The sequence below is a fragment of the Oncorhynchus kisutch genome, linkage group LG4, assembly GCF_002021735.2.
Source record: "Oncorhynchus kisutch isolate 150728-3 linkage group LG4, Okis_V2, whole genome shotgun sequence".
In the NCBI taxonomy this organism is placed as follows: Eukaryota; Metazoa; Chordata; class Actinopteri; order Salmoniformes; family Salmonidae; genus Oncorhynchus; species Oncorhynchus kisutch.
In genome coordinates, this window is record NC_034177.2 from 25,425,752 (window position 1) to 25,446,404 (window position 20,653).

Genomic DNA, 20,653 nt, shown 5'->3' on the forward strand with positions numbered 1-20,653 from the left:
AAATGGAGGACAGGCACGCATAGGAACACAGACGTTTCAAAATAAGAGGCTCTTCCTGATTGGATTATCCTTTCGCCTGCAATATCAGTTCTGTTATACCCATAGACAATATTTTTACAGTTTTGGAAACTTAAGAATGCTTTCTATCCTAATCTGTCAATTATATGCATATTCTAGCATCTGGTCTTGAGAAATAGGCCATTTACTTTGGGAACGTTATTTTTCCAAACATAAAAATAGTGCCCCCTAGCTTCAAGAGGTTAAGTGAGCAGATTATGGCATTCAGGAGGTACGGAAAATCTACTGGAGACATTTCACAAAACTGAAAGTGCGAACCACTGCTTTAAATCATACAACGCTGTGTACTACTCCCTTCACAAAACAGCTCAAACGGGCTCTAACCAGAATAGAAAGAGGAGTGGGAGGCCCCGGTGCACAACTGAGCAAGTTGAGTACATTAGAGTGTCTAGTTTGAGAAACAGAAGCCTCACAAGTCCTCAACTGGCAGCTTTATTAAATAGTACCCACAAAACACCAGTCTCAACGTCAACAGTGAAGAAGCAACTCCGGGATGCTGGCCTTCTAGGCAGAGTTGCAAAGACAAAAGCCATATCTTAGACTGGCCAATAAAAAGAAAAGATTAAGATGGACAAAAGAACACAGACACTAGATAGAGGAAGATTGGAAAAAAGTGTTACGGATAGACAAGTTTGAGTTGTTTGGATCACAAAGAAGAGCATTCGTGAGACACAGAAAAAAATTAAAGATGCTGGAGGAGTGCCTGATGCCATCTGTGAATCATGGTGGAGGCAATGTGATGGTCTCGGGTGCTTTGGTGGTGGTAAAGTGGGAGATTTGTACAGGGTAAATTGGATCTTGAAGAAAGAAGGCTATCACCCCATTTTGCAACGCCATGCCATACCATGTGGACGGCACTTAATTGGACCCAATTTCCTCCTACAACAGGACAATGACCCTATCATCTCAGATTTTCTAAATATGCTTTACAGCCAAAGCTAGACAAGCATTTGTGTAAGTTTATCGATAGCCTAGCATAGCATTATGCCTTGCTAGTAGCAGGCAACCTTGTCATGAAACTACGTCAAATAAAATATATATTCGATAATATATCAACCGAGTGTGTAGCTTTTTCCATAACAGCGGGAAGAACACAAAACTCAATTGCGCACCAACTCACTCTGAGAGCCCCCACCTTTCCACTTTCAAAATTTCAAAATTTCAAAATAAAAGCCTGGAACTATGTCTAAAGACTGTTGACACCTTAGGGAAGCCACAGAAAAAGAAATCTGGTTGATATCCCTTTAAATGGAGGACAGGCACGCATAGGAACACAGACGTTTCAAAATAAGAGGCTCTTCCTGATTGGATTATCCTTTCGCCTGCAATATCAGTTCTGTTATACCCATAGACAATATTTTTACAGTTTTGGAAACTTAAGAATGTTTTCTATCCTAATCTGTCAATTATATGCATATTCTAGCATCTGGTCATGAGAAATAGGCCATTTACTTTGGGAACGTTATTTTTCCAAACATAAAAATAGTGCCCCCTAGCTTCAAGAGGTTAAGTGAGCAGATTATGGCATTCAGGAGGTACGGAAAATCTACTGGAGACATTTCACAAAACTGAAAGTGCGAACCACTGCTTTAAATCATACAACGCTGTGTACTACTCCCTTCACAAAACAGCTCAAACGGGCTCTAACCAGAATAGAAAGAGGAGTGGGAGGCCCCGGTGCACAACTGAGCAAGTTGAGTACATTAGAGTGTCTAGTTTGAGAAACAGAAGCCTCACAAGTCCTCAACTGGCAGCTTTATTAAATAGTACCCACAAAACACCAGTCTCAACGTCAACAGTGAAGAAGCAACTCCGGGATGCTGGCCTTCTAGGCAGAGTTGCAAAGAAAAAGCCATATCTTAGACTGGCCAATAAAAAGAAAAGATTAAGATGGACAAAAGAACACAGACACTAGATAGAGGAAGATTGGAAAAAGGTGTTATGGACAGACAAGTTTGAGTTAGGGAAGAACAGTAACAGTTACTGTTAGGGAAGTAACAGTAACTATTTAGGGAAGAAGCAGTCAGCTGGTATTCTGTCTATAATGGAGTGGCCAGCACAGTCACCGGATCTCAACCGTATTGAGCTGTTGTGGGAGCAGCTTGACCGTATGGTAAGAAGTGCCAATCAAGCCAATCCAACTTGTGGGAGGTTCAGCTTCAGGAAGCATGGGGTGACATCTCTTCAGATTACCTCAACAGATTGACAACTAGAATGCCAAAGGTCTACAAGGCTGTAATTGCTGCAAATGGATAACTCTTTGACGAAAGCAAAGTTTGAAGGACACAATTATTATTTCAATTAAAGATCATTATTTATAACCTTGACAACGTCTTAAATATATTTCCTATTAATTTTGCAACTCATTTCCTGAATGACATTTCTAGGTGACCCCAAACTATTTAACTGTAGTGCATATTATAATATTTTAATTATCAGAACATTAACTATGTGTGTTCGCTTGTTTTGTACTGTTCTGTTGTTTCAACCCAATGATTTGTCTGACAAAAAAATAACTTTGCGTCATTCAGGCCCAGGCATGGATCAAAGCTGACGAGACATTCAATAATGTCATCTTCACAGACGAGTCAACCATGGCCCTTGAGTAATTTGCTCAAAATTGCTACAAAAAAGGAAGAAGATCAAGCAAGCCACGTCCCAAGCATCCGCTCAAACTCCATGTGTGGGGGGGGCAATTTCTCACCAGGGACCAGGCCCATATTTGATTTTTGATGGTAAGTTTGGCAATTTGCAAAGCATAAGTTACATAAAATATAGTAGCCTACACCTCACAAACTGTTACGTGTTCCACAATAATTCACTCTTGCCTCCTTTTTCAGGTATCATGGCTCGAGATTTCTTTGAGGAAGAAATCATCAAGAGATATGCTGGACCCTATGTCAGAGGTGTTTCTGGGTTCACACAGTTTCTTTCAAGGTAGGATATGAGCAATATTTTGTTACGTTTAGGCCTATTTACGTGTAAATTTCTATTATTGTACCTAATGTTGGCTGTTAGGCTAAATGTCTTTTAAGGGCATAAACTGGGTCAAGACGCCAGCAGAGTAAGTAGACCTATATGTAGTAAAATAAAGGTTAAAATAAATAAATAAAGGACCTTCGGTGGGCCTACAGTATGTCTAAAAATATATTTTTTAATCTCTACATGTAGGTCTCCTGATTTAAACCCAATAGAACTTGTTTGATATTAACTAGCATTTGGAATTTTGGATGAAAACTATGCCCAAATTAAACTGCCTGCTACTTATCCCCAGAAGATAAGATATGCATATTATTAGTAGATTTGGATAGAAAACACTCTGAAGTTTCTAAAACTGTTTGAATCATGTCTGTGAGTATAACATAACTTCTGTAGCAGGCAAAACGCAGAGGACAAACCATTCCGATTTTCTTTTTTGAGGTCTCTCTTTTCAATGGTTTTCATTGGGAATCCAGATTTCTAAGGGACTTGCTTGCAGTTCATACTGCTTCCACTGGATGTCCCCAGTCTTTAGAAATTGGTTGAGGTTTATCCTTTGTGTAATGAAGAAGTAGCCCTGTTCAAAACGAGGTCACTTCATGTGTACTCTTTGACAGAGGCGCATGACCAGAAAGCTAGCATCAGATTGTTTTCTTCCTGTATTGAACACAGATCATCCCGTCTTCAATTTGATAGATTATTTCCTTTAGAAAATACCAAAAGTTGTATTACAAAAGTAGTTTGAAATGTTTTGGCAAAGTTTACAGGTAACTTTTGAGATATTTTGTAGTCACGTTGCGCAAGTTGGAACCGGTGTTTTTCTGGATCAAATGCGCCAAATAAATTGACATTTTGGATATATATGGACGGAATTAATCGAACAAAAGGACCATTTGTGATGTTTATGGGACATATTGGAGTGCCAACAAAAGAAGCTCGTCAAAGTTAAGGCATGATTTATATTTGTATTTCTGCGTTTTGTGTCGTGCCTGCAGGGTTGAAATAATATGTAGCTTTAATTTGGTATCTTACATGTGTGATTTCACGAAAGTTAGATTTTTATAGTAATTTATTTGAATTTGGCGCTCTGCATTTTCTCTGGCTTTTGGCCAAGTGGGACGCTACCATCCTACATATTTAACTGAAAACATTAATCCGTAACTCTGCCAAGCTGACAAGCAAAGATGAACTGGTCAAGGCCATCAAGATGTTTTGGCTAGAGAAACTGACGATACAACAATGCAACAAATACATTGATCATCTCAGTATGGTTTTACCTGTGGTCGTGGAGCTGGGTGGAAGTGCGACTAAAATCAAGTTTATATAAACATCTGCATTTGAATGTCTTTTTTCTCATTATTTTATTAACGGAAGCATAATGATGTTGATGAATAAATACTGTACTGCTGTTTTGAGTTAGAAATGTAACACTTTAGAGTACTTAAGCATCGAACACATTGCAAGTTGGGGGATTTTTCCCAACAGTAGCCGGGTTATAAAAAGTCTATTGTCCTGCTAATAGGAAACATTTGCATGATGGGCTACACCTGCTACAGTTGTGAAAAACAAGTGTTTGAAAACCTGTTTTCAAAATGCCTCCAATTGACCATCACATACATACATGTAGAGCACTTTTCGGCATTTGCTGTATGATGGATGATCTCCATATTGCAAATGTACGGTCCCTTACAAGACATCCGCAAATGTTTCTAAAATTTCCTGACGGAGACGAGCCGTGCACCGGGGCCAGATCTTCCGGGAAGTCATCGAACAGTGTCTCTCGGACATTCAGTTTCCGTTATATAAAATATTCAAATTTTTGTCATTTTTCAGCTGTCCCGTTAAATTCCACCAGATGGCGAATGGAATCTTATTGCAAATGTACAAAACATCACCAATGGATTTGGACTAATGGACTGTTAGCCCAGAAACAAGATGGCGTCGAGGCCTCAACGCTTTTTGAGTTAAGGCCATTTTTCTGGGATTAAAGGTCAAAAACGAAAATAGACAGCTAATTTGACCAATTCATGTCAAAGTACACGAACCTACGGTGTCAGGAAAAAAAGAACGAGCCATTTATCTATCGCAATTTAAGAGAAATCGTACAATATACAATTGGTGATGGTCAAAGAAATGTGTTTTTTTTTCTTCAAAAAAGTTAAAGATCAGACGAATCCGTTAAGGTGGGTTTCGGAGCACTGCGATATTTCTGTGGTTTTTGAAATTACACACACTCATTCAAACCTCTGTAAATCAATCAGTTCTTAATGTAAATACTTAAAACTCAATAGTCTGTAAGTGCCTACCCCAAGGAGGATATGTGTTCACTTTCAGCTTCCTGTGCCAACCCGGAATAGCCTTAAATTGGGGTCATAGGGGCTGTTTCGGGCGGTTAAAAAGGTCAGATCTTTCCAAAACGTAATATGTGTTATTAGGCAACACTCATGAACTGTAAGTCAGTCATGTCTCCCATCAGATTTCCAAGAAAAACTCACACACACACACACACACAGCAACGAAGTGACACACTGTCAGCCTTAGAGACACACAGAGCCTGCAATAGTTACCTTCGTTCGAAATATCAAAGAACCGTCAGACCTAGAGATCTGAAACTTTAGAACCCTGTTCTAGAGCTCAAGTCGATAGTGCGTGGTGAGTTATGTGGCTCTAGAAGGTTTGTTTCTGTCCGCAAGCTCATTTAAGGACCCCGTAGCAATGTCCGGAAAAAGTGGATTTCCAGCACCAATTAAGGTTGTTTCTCAGGCACCGAATGACATATTGAGCCAAAATTCAGGATTCGGGGTTGCCTCATATAGGCCTACACATAACGTCAGAACTGGACCTGCAGCTAGAACGTAACTACGTGTTTTGCGTTTTTATTATGGTTTAAACTGAAGGCGCTGTGAATTATAGGCCTGCTCTAAAATATGTGATAGTTGGCTTCTAAACGAGTTGGAAAAAGTGGGTTTGGTGTCAGATAGTATCAATTTGGTGTCAGAATGATATCTATTGACTGATGGACACTGACTTGCTGGCTGACTTTTGTACATTTGCAATGTGTTTAAACAGTGATGAACCATCACCAAATTGACAGACTGAAATCAACACCATCGAGCAATGGAGAGGAACCAGAATCACTGTCCGGCCGTCCCGAGTTCATCGGGCTAGTCAATTTCGCATTCATGCAGTATTTTTGAGCATGTCAAATTTGTGATGGTAAATGCCCCTTGATACATATTCCAAGTGGACAGCCGTGCGCCTGGTGATAGGAACGGGTTATCAGGAGCACATTTTAAAAATGTTTTTAATGCCTTTAGGGGTGTGCAAAAGGTTCACGGTTGAGTAGGTAGCACCCCCCACCCGTGCCCATCCAATAGTCCGTGGTCATTTTGGACGTTTATCAAAAAATCATTAAAAAGTCCCACTTCTCCCTCGTCATACATGACAAATAGACCATCTAGGTTGATTCATGGCATAACATAGTGCTATATATCATTTGGACAGTATAAATGCCATTTGGACATGGTTCACTGACTTTTGGGTTTGGAAACTGACTTCCTATGACCGTACATGACAAATGGACATAACATCCTGATTTGACACTTTTAATACTTTCATATTGCATTTGGACATTTCTTATGCCATTTGGAAATGGTTCAGTGACTTTTGACTTCGACTTTTGACTTCCTATGATATCATATTGCAAATGGACAAAACATCCTGATTTGGCACTTTCAATACTTTCATATTGCATTTGGACATTTCTTATGTCATTTGGCAATGGTTCACTGACTTTTGACTTCAACTTTTGACTTCCTATGAAATCATATTGCAAAAAGACAAAACATATGCCTTATGGACAAGTTAAAAAAAATATGACAATAAAATACGACAAAAGAATGTTCATACAGTTCTTATACATGTATAATTGACCAAAAAAATTTGAGTACTTATTTAAGGGGGTGAAAAGTTTTGAAAAGTTTTTTTGACCCTTGGGTCTTGACTTGATGTCCATTTGCAATATGAAAATTTACTGTGGAGCGCGCTCGCTATCTATTGGATTTTTGCTGTGTGACACTTGGCATTTGCCATATAACATTTGTCATAAGCTTTGAATGAAATGCCGTACATTTGAGTGGTATCAGACATCGTGTATGTTTCGTACGGTGCCAATATGTTCTCGTTAATTTTTGTCCATTTCAGGGGGGTCATCCCCCTTATTTATTGTAATCACAATGTCACACATCATTTGTATCTGCCTTTCCAATTACTTTTAGAGATTGGGATTTACAAATGTGCTCTTTTCAATATTACATGCATTGTTTTAGTTCAAACGTGCAGACCTTTTTTTATTTAAATGATTGTTTTATGTAGGATACTACATTTTTGACCAGGTGCAATTGTTAATAGGCCTAATAAAAAAAATCCTACTTCTACAGTGGGGCAAAAAAGTATTTAGTCAGCCACCGATTGTGCAAGTTCTCCCACTTAAAAAGATGAGAGAGGCCTGTAAATGTCATCATAGGTACACTTCAACTATGACAGACAAAATTAGGAAAAAAATCCTGAAAATCACATTGTAGGATTTTTTATGTATTTATTTGCAAATTATGGTGGAAAATAAGTATTTGGTCACCTACAAACAAGCAAGATTTCTGGCTCTCACAGACCTGTAACTTCTTCTTTAAGAGGCTCCTCTGTCCTCCACTCGTTATCTGTATTAATGGCACCTGTTTGAACTTAATTTTTAGCATTCTAAATTACCACCCATTTGGAAAAGGAAAATGCAATAAATATTTACTCTGAGCTGTGCTTCGGTAAGTTTGTCGTTATGGAAGGCCCTGTTGCCCAACAGAGATCTTCCTGTCCTCGGAAGAATGTCGTTGTTCCCCGACTCTCTATGTTTAACAAAGGCTTTTCAAGAGTCCTTCAGTAGAGTCAAGAGAGGAAAGGGGGTAAGGTACTTATGGGGGGTCATAAACCATACCCGCAGGCCAACGTCATGACAACACCTAGCTCGGCTATTAGACAATTCTTCAGTAAAAGGTTGAATAGTCTATTGTTCAGCTAACAGCCCATCCTGCTACGCTTGTGAAAAACTAATATTAATACCTTTTCTCCTTTCCACATGTTAAAGAGTGTTAAAAAGTGTTTTTATCCACAATCGGCCCCAACCCCAATTAATACATTTGGGCACAATTGATAGCGTGCTGGACTTCAGGCTAGAATGTTGAGTGTTCGAAACCTGCTCCCTGCTTGTTTCATTACATTATTATGCCGGTCTCAGAGCAAATAGCCTGGATTATTACTCCCATCTCGTTCCTTGCCCTCTTCCACGAGTCAGTCTCCGCCTGAGTGGCTCGCCTCTGGTCGTGCTGGCAGGATGTACTGTTATTTTCTGTATATATAAATTAGAAATCAGCATTTACTTAAATCATATTTCTAGTCTATTGAATATTTACAATGTGTAGTCATTGATATACCAGGAGCAGGAGTGGTAAACACTGTTAAAGTGTATAATTGTAATACATATATGCAGACACAGCATCATTCAAAGAATGGAGTTTGATACACTTGGTATTGAATATGACTGAAAAAAACTTGCTAAATAGACATTTTCATAATTTAACTTTATGACAAAAAATATGCACAATTGTTTCTCTCTTCATTAACTAACATATTCCTCTCAATTGTAACTTTTTGCTTGACTCGTTATGACGTTATAACTACTTACATTTGCTCCACCATAATGTTTGTCAGCCTTAATTTCTGAAGAAAGTCATCATGGACGTGTGGCTCGCGTCAAATTCGTCATTGGAACGCTGGGTACCTCTAAGTCCCACGGTGTAAGCTCTCAACTTTTAATGGAAGAACCACTGTACATAGACTTGACATCACTGGCCACTTCAATAATGGAACACTAGTCACTTAATTATTATTCTTTTTTTTTGTTTTTACATATTTTGCATTACTCATCTCATATGCATATACTGTACTCTATTGTATTGTACTGTATTTTAGTCTATGCCGATCTGACATTGCTCATCCAAATATTTAGATATTTTTAATTCCATTCCTTTACTTTAGATTTGTGTGTATTGTGTGTATTGTTGTGAAATTGTTAGATATTACTGCAAACAGCTAGAAACACAAGCATTTTGCTACACCAGCAATAACATCTGTTAAACACATGTATGTGACCAATAAAATTGGATTACATTCAATACAACTCTGTAATCATGCATTGATTTCTCAACAGAAATCAATAGCATCCTTCATGAGCACACAGAGCAGGCACTCAAAGTATGCATTAGACACAACACTAACACATTTATCAATTCATCATCTACAGTATGAGAGTTATTGCTCAGAGGTCCACACATTGTTGTTTGCTAGTGATTCCCCTGTTCCAGCTGAGAGGTTTCTGTTGGACTTGTTGGACACAGCCAATGCTGGTGGATGAGTTTGTATTACGTCAATTAAACCGTGCTTTAAGTGTCTGACAACAGCTAATATTCCTCTTCCACGAGCACAGTGAATCGATGTTCTGGCATTCGTCACCCCGCTGAAAAAGCAATCATGTAGTTGCCTTGCTCCAGTTAAGGAATGGAGAGACGCTGCCTCTGCTTGCTCATTGGAATGCACCACCGACACCCACCCAACCCCTACGACTTCCCTCATCCCCCTCCTCACCTCCCCAGCACAACGACCCCTCTCCTGATTCCTTGGATTGTTCCTCAAGTTTCTGTATATGACTTTTGTTAGTGTGTGCATTTAATTGTCAGTAAGGGGGAGTGGGATTATGCCTAAATGGTACTTTGAGCCACCCTTGTTTCTAGGAAACCATAAACAAAATGAATCATTTGACCAAATATTTGAGAAGAGGTCATAATTTCATGGAGACTGAAGGGAGAAACCACAGAGCTAAAAGTTAGCTCCCAAAAACTTTCCACAAAGTAAATTCATTTGTTGTGTTAGAGGTTTCATGATGCTTGTATCTAAACCAAAGTAGATCATTTTAAGATTGTACAATACATCAGTTTGTGTCTTTATAACCTTCAATATGAGGTCCGAAACCTAGCATGAAAGTTTTTCCTTGTAGTTGTGTGGGCTATCATAGTAAAAATGGCGACCTTGGAATAAGGTCAGCCAATGGTTGAGCCAAAGGCAAGTTGAGTTTCCTTCCCAAGCCTAATGCAAGGCATTACCGCTAGGATATGAGGTAACAACAGTCCCTGGCCTATGGTAAAAAGTGTTTTAAAAAAGTACAAAGTGTTGTTAGGTGTTGTTAAAAAACCAAAAATTGATTGTGATCGTGTTGAATTTTGTTTGGGAAAAAGACATGATGGACATGGTTTTAAAAAGGTAGAGGCAATATTTAATTCAGTACGGAAATGTATAACTTTGTCCCGCAACACAACTTACCAGGGTTATACAACATCCTGAAATATATGTAGATATCTTTGTTAGAAAGAATACTACAGTATATTTCCCTTGACGAAGTGATGCTGAATGTAAAAAATGGCTCAACTTACCTCACTCTCCCATGCTTTCCTACATGTCAATTACTTCAGTTGGGTGTTGTTAATTAAGGAAGTCAAGTTAATATTTAACATGTTTATGAATTATTTCCTTTTATGTGTCTCATGCTACTGCTAGCCAGTTATGCCAGAATGTTAGCCAGTATTGTTAGATTGTAAGGCCTGGTGGTGAAGCTCTCATGTATCATTTCAAGGGAAATATATTCATTTTGTATTGTCTGTTTATGCAAATACTGTAGCTGTGTTTATGGACATTCAGCACCTTTATGTAGCCTCATGCTACCATGTACTGTATTTGTGATATGTAGCATATAATTTAGCCTGTGCCTCATGGCACAGTTACTATTCCATGTCATGGTATTGTGCACATGCGCACATCTTGGATACATTGCAGTCACATTTCAATGACTTAATATGTCATTCCGTTGATGTATATTTAGCATATGCTTACCAGTAAATGGGCCTTTAATAGGCTGAATTCATAAGGCGATGGGGAATCATATTGTGTTAGCTTTCTGCTGTGTTTGAGAATTCAAAGCCCTTTTGGATGAGTTATTTGTACAGCTGTCACTGCTATCTTGATTTCCTTGCGTTTTTTCTCCTCTCCGTTCTCGGCCGTCTGCTCCGCCCCCCTCTTCTCTGAGAAGAGGTCTCCAGGTCGCAGTTGCAAAAGAGAACTTGTTCTCAACTAGCCTACCTGGTTAAATAAAGGTTAAATAAATAAAAAGAGCAGGCAGGCCCGTTGCCCTAGGAACCCCAGACTCCACACAGAAACAGCTGCTGGAGTACTGTTCTTCCTTCAGACAAACATGAGCCAAAACTTTGTTCATTTACACAATGTCTCTCAATCACATTCGCTTGTAAATGTCCAATCTCACCAAACAATGACATTTGGTAGCTTCTACCTATATATGTATAACCTTATGAGCTGGATTGCCTGTCTATGCACTTAGATTATTTTTGTTTGCACTCGTTAGCATATTTAGCTAGCAGCCTCAATGGAAATTCGCTATTACAAGCTCATTTTGTTAGTATTTTGGCAATAGGCACCCAATGGGTCGGACCACTAGATGGGGAATTATTTGTCTGTGTGTGACCCGCCTGTTAGCTTGCACGATTCTTGCCATTCTCCTTCGATCTCTCTCATCAACATGCTCTTTTTGGCCATAGGAATGCCGCTGACAGGATGTTTTTTGTTTGTCGCACTATTTTTGGTAAAACCTAGACACTGTTGTGTCTGAAAAGCCCAGGTGGAAGGCCAGTTCTGAGATACTGGATCTGGCAAGCCTGGCACTGACAATCATATCATGCTCAAAGTTGCTTAGGTCACTCACTTTTCCCATTCTGATGTTCAATCGAACAGTAACTGACCACCCCGATTCCTGTCAGCTTGCTTTATATTAAAAGTGATAACAGCCTCAAATCTTCTTGGGTATGACGCTACAAAAGCTTGGAACACCTGTATTTGTGGAGTTTCTTCCAATAATCTCTGCAGATCCTCTCAAGCTCTGGCAGGTTGGATGGAGAGCGTCGCTGCACAGCTATTTTCAGGTCTCTCCAGAGATGTTCAATCGGGTTCAAGTCCGGGTTCTGACTGGGCACTCAAGGACATTCAGACGTGTCCTGAAGCCACTCCTGTGTTGTCTTGGGTGTGTGCTTTGGGTTGTTGTCCTTTTGGAAGGTGAACCTTCGCCACAGTCTGAGGTCCTAAGCACTCTGGAGCAGTTTTCATTAAGGATCTCTCTATCGTTTGCTCCATGCACCTGTCCCTCAATCCTGACTAGTCTCCCAGTCCCTGCCGCTGAAAACATCCGCACAGCATGATGCTGCCTCCACCATGCTTCACCGTAGGGATGGTGTCAGCTCTGCTCCAGACGTGACGTTTGACATTCAGGCCAAAGAGTTCAATCTTGGTTTCATCAGACCAGAGAATCTTGTTTCTCATGGTCTGAGAGGCTTTCATGTGCCTTTTACTGAGGAGTGGCTTCTGTCTGACCCCTCTACCATTAAAGCCTAATTGGTTGAGTTCTGCAGAGATGGTTTTCCTTCTGGAAGGTTCTCCCATTTCCACAGAGGAACTGTGAAGCTCTATCAGAGTGGCCATCGGGTTCTTTGTCACCTCCCTGACCAAGGCCCTTTTCCCTCGACACAATCCTGTCTCAGAGCTCTACAGACAATTTCTTGGACCTCATTGCTGGATTTTTGCTCTGATATCCACTGTCAACAGAGGGACCTTATATAGACAGGTGTGTCTCTTTCCAAATCATGTCTAATCAATTGAATTTACCACATTCTACAACCAATCAAGTTGTAGAAACATCTCAAGGATGATCAATGAAAACAGGATGCAACATGAGCTCAATTTCAAGTCTCATAACAAAGGGCCTGAATGCTTATGTAAATAAGGTATTTTATTATGGATAGATGAGGATTTTTTTTAAACCCATTTTAGAATAAGGTTGTAACGTAACAAAATGTGGAAAAAGTCTAGTGGTCTGAATACTTTCTGAATATAATGTATATATAAAACACAAGAATATCTAGTTTTTGTCTGCACCGGACCTTTAAAACTTTATGGTAGCGAGGCAGTGAGACAGAAGCAGTGTTTTGGGGGCCCATCAGATCAGTCTGGAGAGGCTCCCAGCCCAATCAAAGCACACCCACCTCTCTGTCCAGAAGCGTGGGGGAGATGACAGTGACAATGTTGCCGCTCTCCGGGTTGATGTAGAACATGTTGGGTGAGGGTTTGTCGGGCGACTGCCTCACAATGTTGTAGCGCAGCACCGCGTTCTGCAACCTGGGGTCATCAGCATCCTCCGCTGTCATCGTCATCACCACGGTTCCTATAGAAACAGATAGTTTACTGTTAGAAGGTTGCAGCACTATCTCAGTTCTTATTTATGTATATGATTTTATTTGATATTTTATAAACAATACAAAACATACACATACAAATGACTACATCATACAAACATCACTACATCACACCTTCCCAGAACCACTATCCCCCACCCCTAAGGGCACCTTTATCACTTTCTGCCACATGGCCTCAAACTGCACATTTTTTGATAATAAAGCATTTGACCTTTCCATTGCATGAATGACGGAGGATTGGCTGATTTCCAGTTTTTGAGTATACATTTATTTTGTCCAACCCAATCTGGTATCTCACTGCACCCTCATATGGCATGTGTTGAAATATACAGACAGACCAATTAAAAGTACATTTACATTGCAATATCTCTGACATCCATCTTTCCAACTCCGCCCATAACATTATTGAGTCATTAGTTTTACACTTCAGACATGACTCTGCCATTGTGCTGTCAAAGTTCTTTACGTCACCAAATCACAATTATGATGAAAATATGAGCCTGTTCAAACCTGCACTGAGACAAAGGCCAAGAATGGCGACAGACATCAGTCAGAATACTCTGGGTCACTCTGAACACACATCCTTTTTACTAATACATTCTCTTCAAAAACACTGGTCATAACGATATACCTAATGTAATTTAGTAATGGAACAAAGATGTGGTGCCCTCCCTGCATCGGAGCTGAAATCCCAGTCAAACCTTGACATACCCTCAACCCCCCATCCTCTTGTCTCACCTCAGTGACGAACCTCACACCTCCACTCTACAGGCAAGAAAATATGTTTACTGCTGTGAAGCCAATCTCTCTCCCACCTCATATTCTTTCAGAACACACATCTCTTCTGAGAACAGCAAGGCATCTCTGTGGAGACTGAAAATTGAGTTTGGAACACTATGGTTCACTCATAGAATGCAGAGTGCAAATTACGAGTGGGCCAGGGGGGGCTAAACCGGCCGGAACGAGATATATATATTTTTTTACATTTAACCTTTATTTAACTTGGCAAGTCGGTTAAGAACTAATTCTTATTTACAATGACAGCCTACACCAGCCAAACCCGGACGATGCTGGGCCAATTGTTCGCCGCACTATGGGACTCCTAATCACGGCCGGATGTAATACAGCCTGGATTCAAACCAGGGACTGTAGTGGCGCCTCTTGCAGTGCCTTAGACCACTGTGCCCTTCGAGCCCGACATCTATTTAAATAATTACATTTGTATCCATTTTATTAATCTTAGAAATGATAAATGTTAGAATTGTTCTTCCACATTATTGATTATATTGTGTTGATTGTTGACAGAAAAATGACAATTATACCCATTTTAATCCCAGTTTGTAATTGTTTTTGAAAAAATCTAAAGGTGTCTGAATACTTTTCCAAGGCAATATAAACTGGGTAAAACAGTATGTAGACATTATTCAATGTCATAGGGCAGCAGTCTCTAAGGTGCAGGGTAGGGTACCAGGTAGCTGGCTAGTGACACTGTATTTTTAAAGCTTTGTTGTGTGTGTGGGTGAGTGTCTGTGTCTGTCTACTGAGAGCTCTAATTAGCCTGTAGAAGGATTACTGCTTTACCGACCACTAATCACCTCAGCAAAGCCTCATAAAACATTGAGGTGAACAGTCAAGGATGTCGGCTAAAACTAAAAAGCCTTGCCAAAGAGACTTAAACACGGCCTGTGTTTCTGTATGGGTACTATCAGAGTGTGAATTATACCGTGACATTAGGTCTACAATCTTGTAGTCTGAATTGATTGATACCTTTTTTGTAGAAAGGAAACAGGGAGTACAGGAGGGGGCTGAGCACACCCCCTTATGGGGCCCCAGTGCTGAGGATCAGAGAAGTGGAGATGTTTTTCCTACCTTCACCACCTGGGGCAGCCCGTCAGGAAGTCCAGGATCCAATTGCACAGGGCGGGGTTGAGACCCAGGGTCTCAAGCTTAATGATGAGTTTGAAGGGTATTATGGTGTTTAATGCTGAGCTGTAGTCAATGAACAGCATTCTTACATAGGTATTCCTTTTGTCCAGATGAGATAGGGCAGTGTGATGGCGATTGCATCGTCTGTGGACCTATTGTGGCGGTATGCAAATTGCGATAGGTCTAGGGTGACAGGTAAGGTGGAGGTGATATGATCAATAACTAGTCTCTCAAAGCACTTCATGATGACAGAAGTGAGTGCTACGTGGCAGTAGTCATTTAGTTCAGTTGCTTTTGCCTTCTTGGGTACAGGAACAATGGTGGCCATCTTGAAGCATGTGGGGACAGCAGACTGGGATAAGGAGATTGAATATGTCCTTAAACACACCAGCCAGCTGGTCTGTGCATGCTCTGAGGACACGGCAAGGGGTGCCGTCTAGGCCAGCAGCCTTGCGAGGATTGACATGTTTAAATGTCTTACTCACGTCGGCCATGGAGAAGGAAAGCCCACAGTCCTTGGTATTGGGCCTATAGGAAGGGACATACAAAATGGAATTGTGGTCAGAGATGCCGAAAGGAGGGTGCGGGAGAGTCTTGTATGCATCGCAGAAGTCAGAGTAGCAGTGAACAAATGTTTTGCCAGCTCGGGTCCTACAATCCATATGCTGATAGAATTTAGGTAGCCTTGTTAAAATCCCCAGCTACAACAAATGCAGCCTCAGGATATATGGCTTCCAGTTTGCATAGAGTCCAGTGAAGTTCCTTGAGGGCCATTGTAGTATCGGCTTGAGGGGGGATATACACTGCTGTGACAATAACAGACGAGAATTCTCTTGGGAGATAATACGGTCGGCATTTGATTATGAGGAACTCTAGGTCAGATGAACAAAAGGACTTGAGTTCCTGTTTGTTGTTACAATTACACCATGAGTCATTATCATGAAACATACACCCCCACCCTTCTTCCCGGAGAGATGTTTATTTCTGTTGGCGTGACGCGCAAAGAATCCCGGTGGCTGTACTGACTCTGACAGCATATCCCCAAAGAGCCATGTTTCCGTGAAACAGAGTATGTTACAATCCCTGATGTCTCTCTGGAAAGCAACCCTTGCCCTAATTTTGTCTACCTTGCTATCTAAAGACTGGACATAGCAATTAATAGCAATTAATATACACATATTTAGCAATAACATCTGATAAATATGTTTATGTGACCAATATATTTGGATTTGCTTTGTTTTGCGAATGTACATTGTCCCAAGGGTGTTGGCAGTCATAATGTAAGTAACCTAATTTATGTTTTCTAACTCCCCTGAATGCCTCTGTCAATCCAACAGCTATTGTCAGCAGTAATAATGTGCCTATGAACCTGAGTTATGCACAGAGGCATTTTGGCCTCGTAGGAAGCCAACAGCTCAAACATAAATATCACTGTCATGTCTACCTCTGATAAGCTTCCCTCCCACTAAAGCAATACAACTAATAAAGAATTCAAGAAAAGCACTACAAATAGCTCACATTATTAACATACATAGCCTAAGAAACAAGGTTCATGAAATCAATAGCTTGCTAGTAACAGATCAAATACTGACTTTCACTGGGACTCACTTAAATAATACCTGTGATTATATAGTGGCAATACATGGTTTTAACATCTACAGAAGAGACAGGACTGCTAATGGGGGTGGTGTTGCTTTTTATATACGGAGTCATATTCCTGTAAAGCTTAGAGAGTCATGTCAAATATTGTTGAAGTAATATGGCTACAGGTTCACCTGCCTCACCTAAACGTCTATTATTGTGGTAAATTTTTATAGACCACCAAATGCTAACAGTTAGTGTCTGTATAATATATTTAGGCAGAAACTTAGGAAGTTCAACATTGGTCTGATCAAACAAAATCTATGCTTCAAGATTGTTTTGATCACGTGCACTGGGATATGTTCCGGGTTGCCTCTGAGAATAACATTGACCTATACACTGACTCGGTGACTGAGTGTATCAGGAAGTGCATTGGCAATGTTTTTTCCACTGAGACGATTAGAGCGTATCCAAACCAAAAAACATGGATAGATGGAAGCATTCTGTCAATTGTTCAAGTGCGAACCATCGCATTTAACGACGACAAGTTGACTGGGAACATGGAAGAGTACAAACAGTCCAGCCCTCCCGTGAGGTAATCAAACAGGCAAAACGTCTGTACAGAGACGAAGTGGAGTTGCATTTCAATGGCTCAGACACGAGATGTACATAGTAATTACTCCAGACAATGATGGATTAAAAGAGGGAAAACCAGTGACGTCGCAGACACCGATGCCTTGCTACCGGACAACCTAACCACCTCCATCACCCTCTTCGTGAAAAAACAGTGCCACCCATGCAGGCCACCTCTGCTCACGAGGACTGTGAGCACTCATTCCCTCAAGGCTGCCGGCCCAGATGCCATGCCTAGCCGTGTCCTCAGAGTATGTGCAGACCAACTGACTGGAGTTTTTACGGACATATTCAATCTCCCCACTTGTTTCAAGATGTTCACCAATTTTCCTGCACCCAAGAAAGTGAAGGTAACGGAACTACATTACTATCACCCAGTAACAGTAACTTTTGTCATGATTAAGTGCTTTGAGAGGCTAGTTAAAGATCAGATCACCTCCACTTTACCGACACCCTATACCCACTGCAATTGCATACCACCCCAACAGATCCATGGATGATGTAATAGCCATCGCACTGCACGCTGCCCTATCCCATCTGGACAAGGGGAATACCTATGTAAGAATGCTGTTCAGCATTCAACACCATACTGCCCTCCAACATCATCTCCATGCTTGGGGTCCTGGGTCTGAACCCCACACTGTGCAGCTGGGTCCTGGACTTACTGGCAGGCCGTCCCCAGGTCATGAAGGTAGGCTACAACACCTCCGCTACGCTGATCCTCAACACGGGGGCCCCACAAGGGTGCGTGCTCAGCCCCCTCCTATACTCCCTTTCACCCATGACTGCGTGGCCACGCACGTCTCCAACTCAGTCATCAAGTTTGCAGAAAAAACAATAGTGGTAGGCCTGATTACCAACAACAACGAGACAGCCTATAGGAAGGAGGAAATTGGCCTTGGGAAGTAGTGCCAGAATAATAACCTCTCCCTCAACATAAAAAAGACAAAGGAGCTAATCTTGGACTTAATTAGACAGCAGAGTGAGCATGCCCCCATCTACATCGACAGGGCCAAGAGGGTGAAAAGCTTAAAGTTTCTCGGCATGCACTTCATGTGTACATAGGGTATTCTAGTCAAGGCTTATCCTATATAACAACTCATGTCCACATCTTTTCTACTCATACGCTGCCCATAATGTCTCTACACACCATCGAATACATATATACAGTTGAAGTCGGAAGTTTATATACACTTAGGTTGTAGTCATAAAAACTTGTTTTTCAACCACCACAAATGTCTTGTTAACAAACTATAGCTTTGGCAAGTCGTTTTTTTCCAACAATTGTTTACAGACAGATTATTTCTTGTAATTCACTGTATCACAATTCCAGTGGGTTAGAAGTTTACATACACTGAGTTGACTATGCCTTTAAACAGCTTGGAAAATTCCAGAAGATCATTTGAGTCAATTGGAGGTGTACCTGTCGCTGTATTTCAAGGCCTACCTTCAAACTCAGTGCCTCTTTGCTTGACATCATGGGAAAATCAAAAGAAATCAGAAGAAAATGTGGAGACCTCAACAAGTCTGGTTCATCATTGGGAGAAATTCACCCAAATGATTGTGGGAAGATTGTGGAAGACTGAAACGTTTGACCCAAGTTAAACAACTTATAGGCAATGCTACCAAATATCAACTCAAATCAAAGTTTATCTGTCACGTGCGCGGAATACACAGGTGTAGGTAGACCTTACAGTGAAATGCTTACTTACAGGCTCTAATCAATGGTGCGGAAAAAAACAAGGTATGTGTGTATGTGTGTGTGTGTGTGTGTGTGTGTGTGTGTGTGTGTGTGTGTGTGTGTGTGTGTGTGTGTGTTTGTTTGTGTAGGAAGGTAAAAAAATTTAACTACAGTAAAAATACATTTGAAAACAGAGTAGAAAGGCTATATACAGACACCTGTTGGTCAGGCTTATTGAGGTAGTATGTACATGTCAGTATTGTTACTATGTGTGTATGCATACAGTGACTATGCATATATGATGAACAGAGAGTAGCAGAAGCGTAAAAAGAAGGGTTGGCGGGTGGTGGGACACAATGCAGATAGCCCGGTTAGCCAATGTGCGGGAGCAGTGGTTGGTCGGGCCATTTAGGTAGTATGTACATGAATGTATAGTTAAAGTGACTATGCATATAAGATAAACAGAGAGGAGCAGCAGCGTAAAAGAGGGGTTAAGGGGGGGGGACAATGCAAATAGTCCGGGTCACCATTTGACTTACCTGTTCAGGAGTCTTATGGCTTGTGGGTAAAAACTGTTGAGAAGCCTTTTTGTCCTAGACTTGGCACTCCGGTACCGCTTGCCATGCGGTAGTAGAGAGAACAGTCTATAACTGGGTTGGCTGGGATCTTTGACAATATTTAGGGCCTTCCTCTGACACCGCCTGGTGTAGAGGTCCTGGATGGCAGGCAGCTTTGCCCAAGTGATGTACTGGGCCGTATGCACTACCCCCTGAAGTGCCTTGCGGTCGGAGGCCGAGCAATTGCCGTACCAGGCAGTGATGCAAGCGGTCATGATGCTCTCGATGTTGTAGCTGTAGAACCTTTTGAGGATCTCAGGACCCATGCCAAATGTTTTTAGTTTCCTGAGGGGGAATAGGCTTTGTCGTGCCCTCTTCACGACTGTCTTGGTGTGTTTGGACCAGTCTAGTTTGTTGTTGATGTGGACACCAAGGAAATTGAAGCTCCCAACCTGCTCTACTACAGGCCCGTCGATGAGAATGGGGACATGTTCAGTGCTCCTTTTCCTGTAGTCCACAATCATCTCCTTAGTCTAGGTTGTTATTTTGTCAACACTCGGCCAGGTCTCTGACCTCCTCCCTATAGGCGGTCTCGTCGTTGTCGGTGATCAGGCCTACCACTGTTTTGTCGTCAGCAAACTTAATGATGGTGTTGGAGTCGTGCCTGGCCGTGCAGTCGTGGGTGAACAGGGAGTACAGGAGAGGACTGAGCACGCACCCCTGGGGAGCTCCAGTGTTGAGGATCAGCGTGGCAGATGTGTTGCTACCTACCCTCACAACCTGGTGGCGGCCTGTCAGGAAGT

The 20,653-nt window shown here is 41.2% G+C and overlaps 1 protein-coding gene across 3 annotated transcripts in view; it reads right to left on the reverse strand.

The window, feature by feature from the left end:
- LOC109889307 (cadherin-13) overlaps window positions 1-20,653 on the reverse strand; it is a 582,397-nt gene that overhangs the window by 181,053 nt on the left and 380,691 nt on the right. For all 3 annotated transcript variants that reach the window (XM_031822709.1, XM_031822708.1, XM_031822710.1), the window contains one exon: window positions 13,263-13,441. In XM_031822709.1, the coding sequence (XP_031678569.1) occupies window positions 13,263-13,441 (179 nt within the window). The remainder of the gene's footprint in view (window positions 1-13,262; window positions 13,442-20,653) is intronic.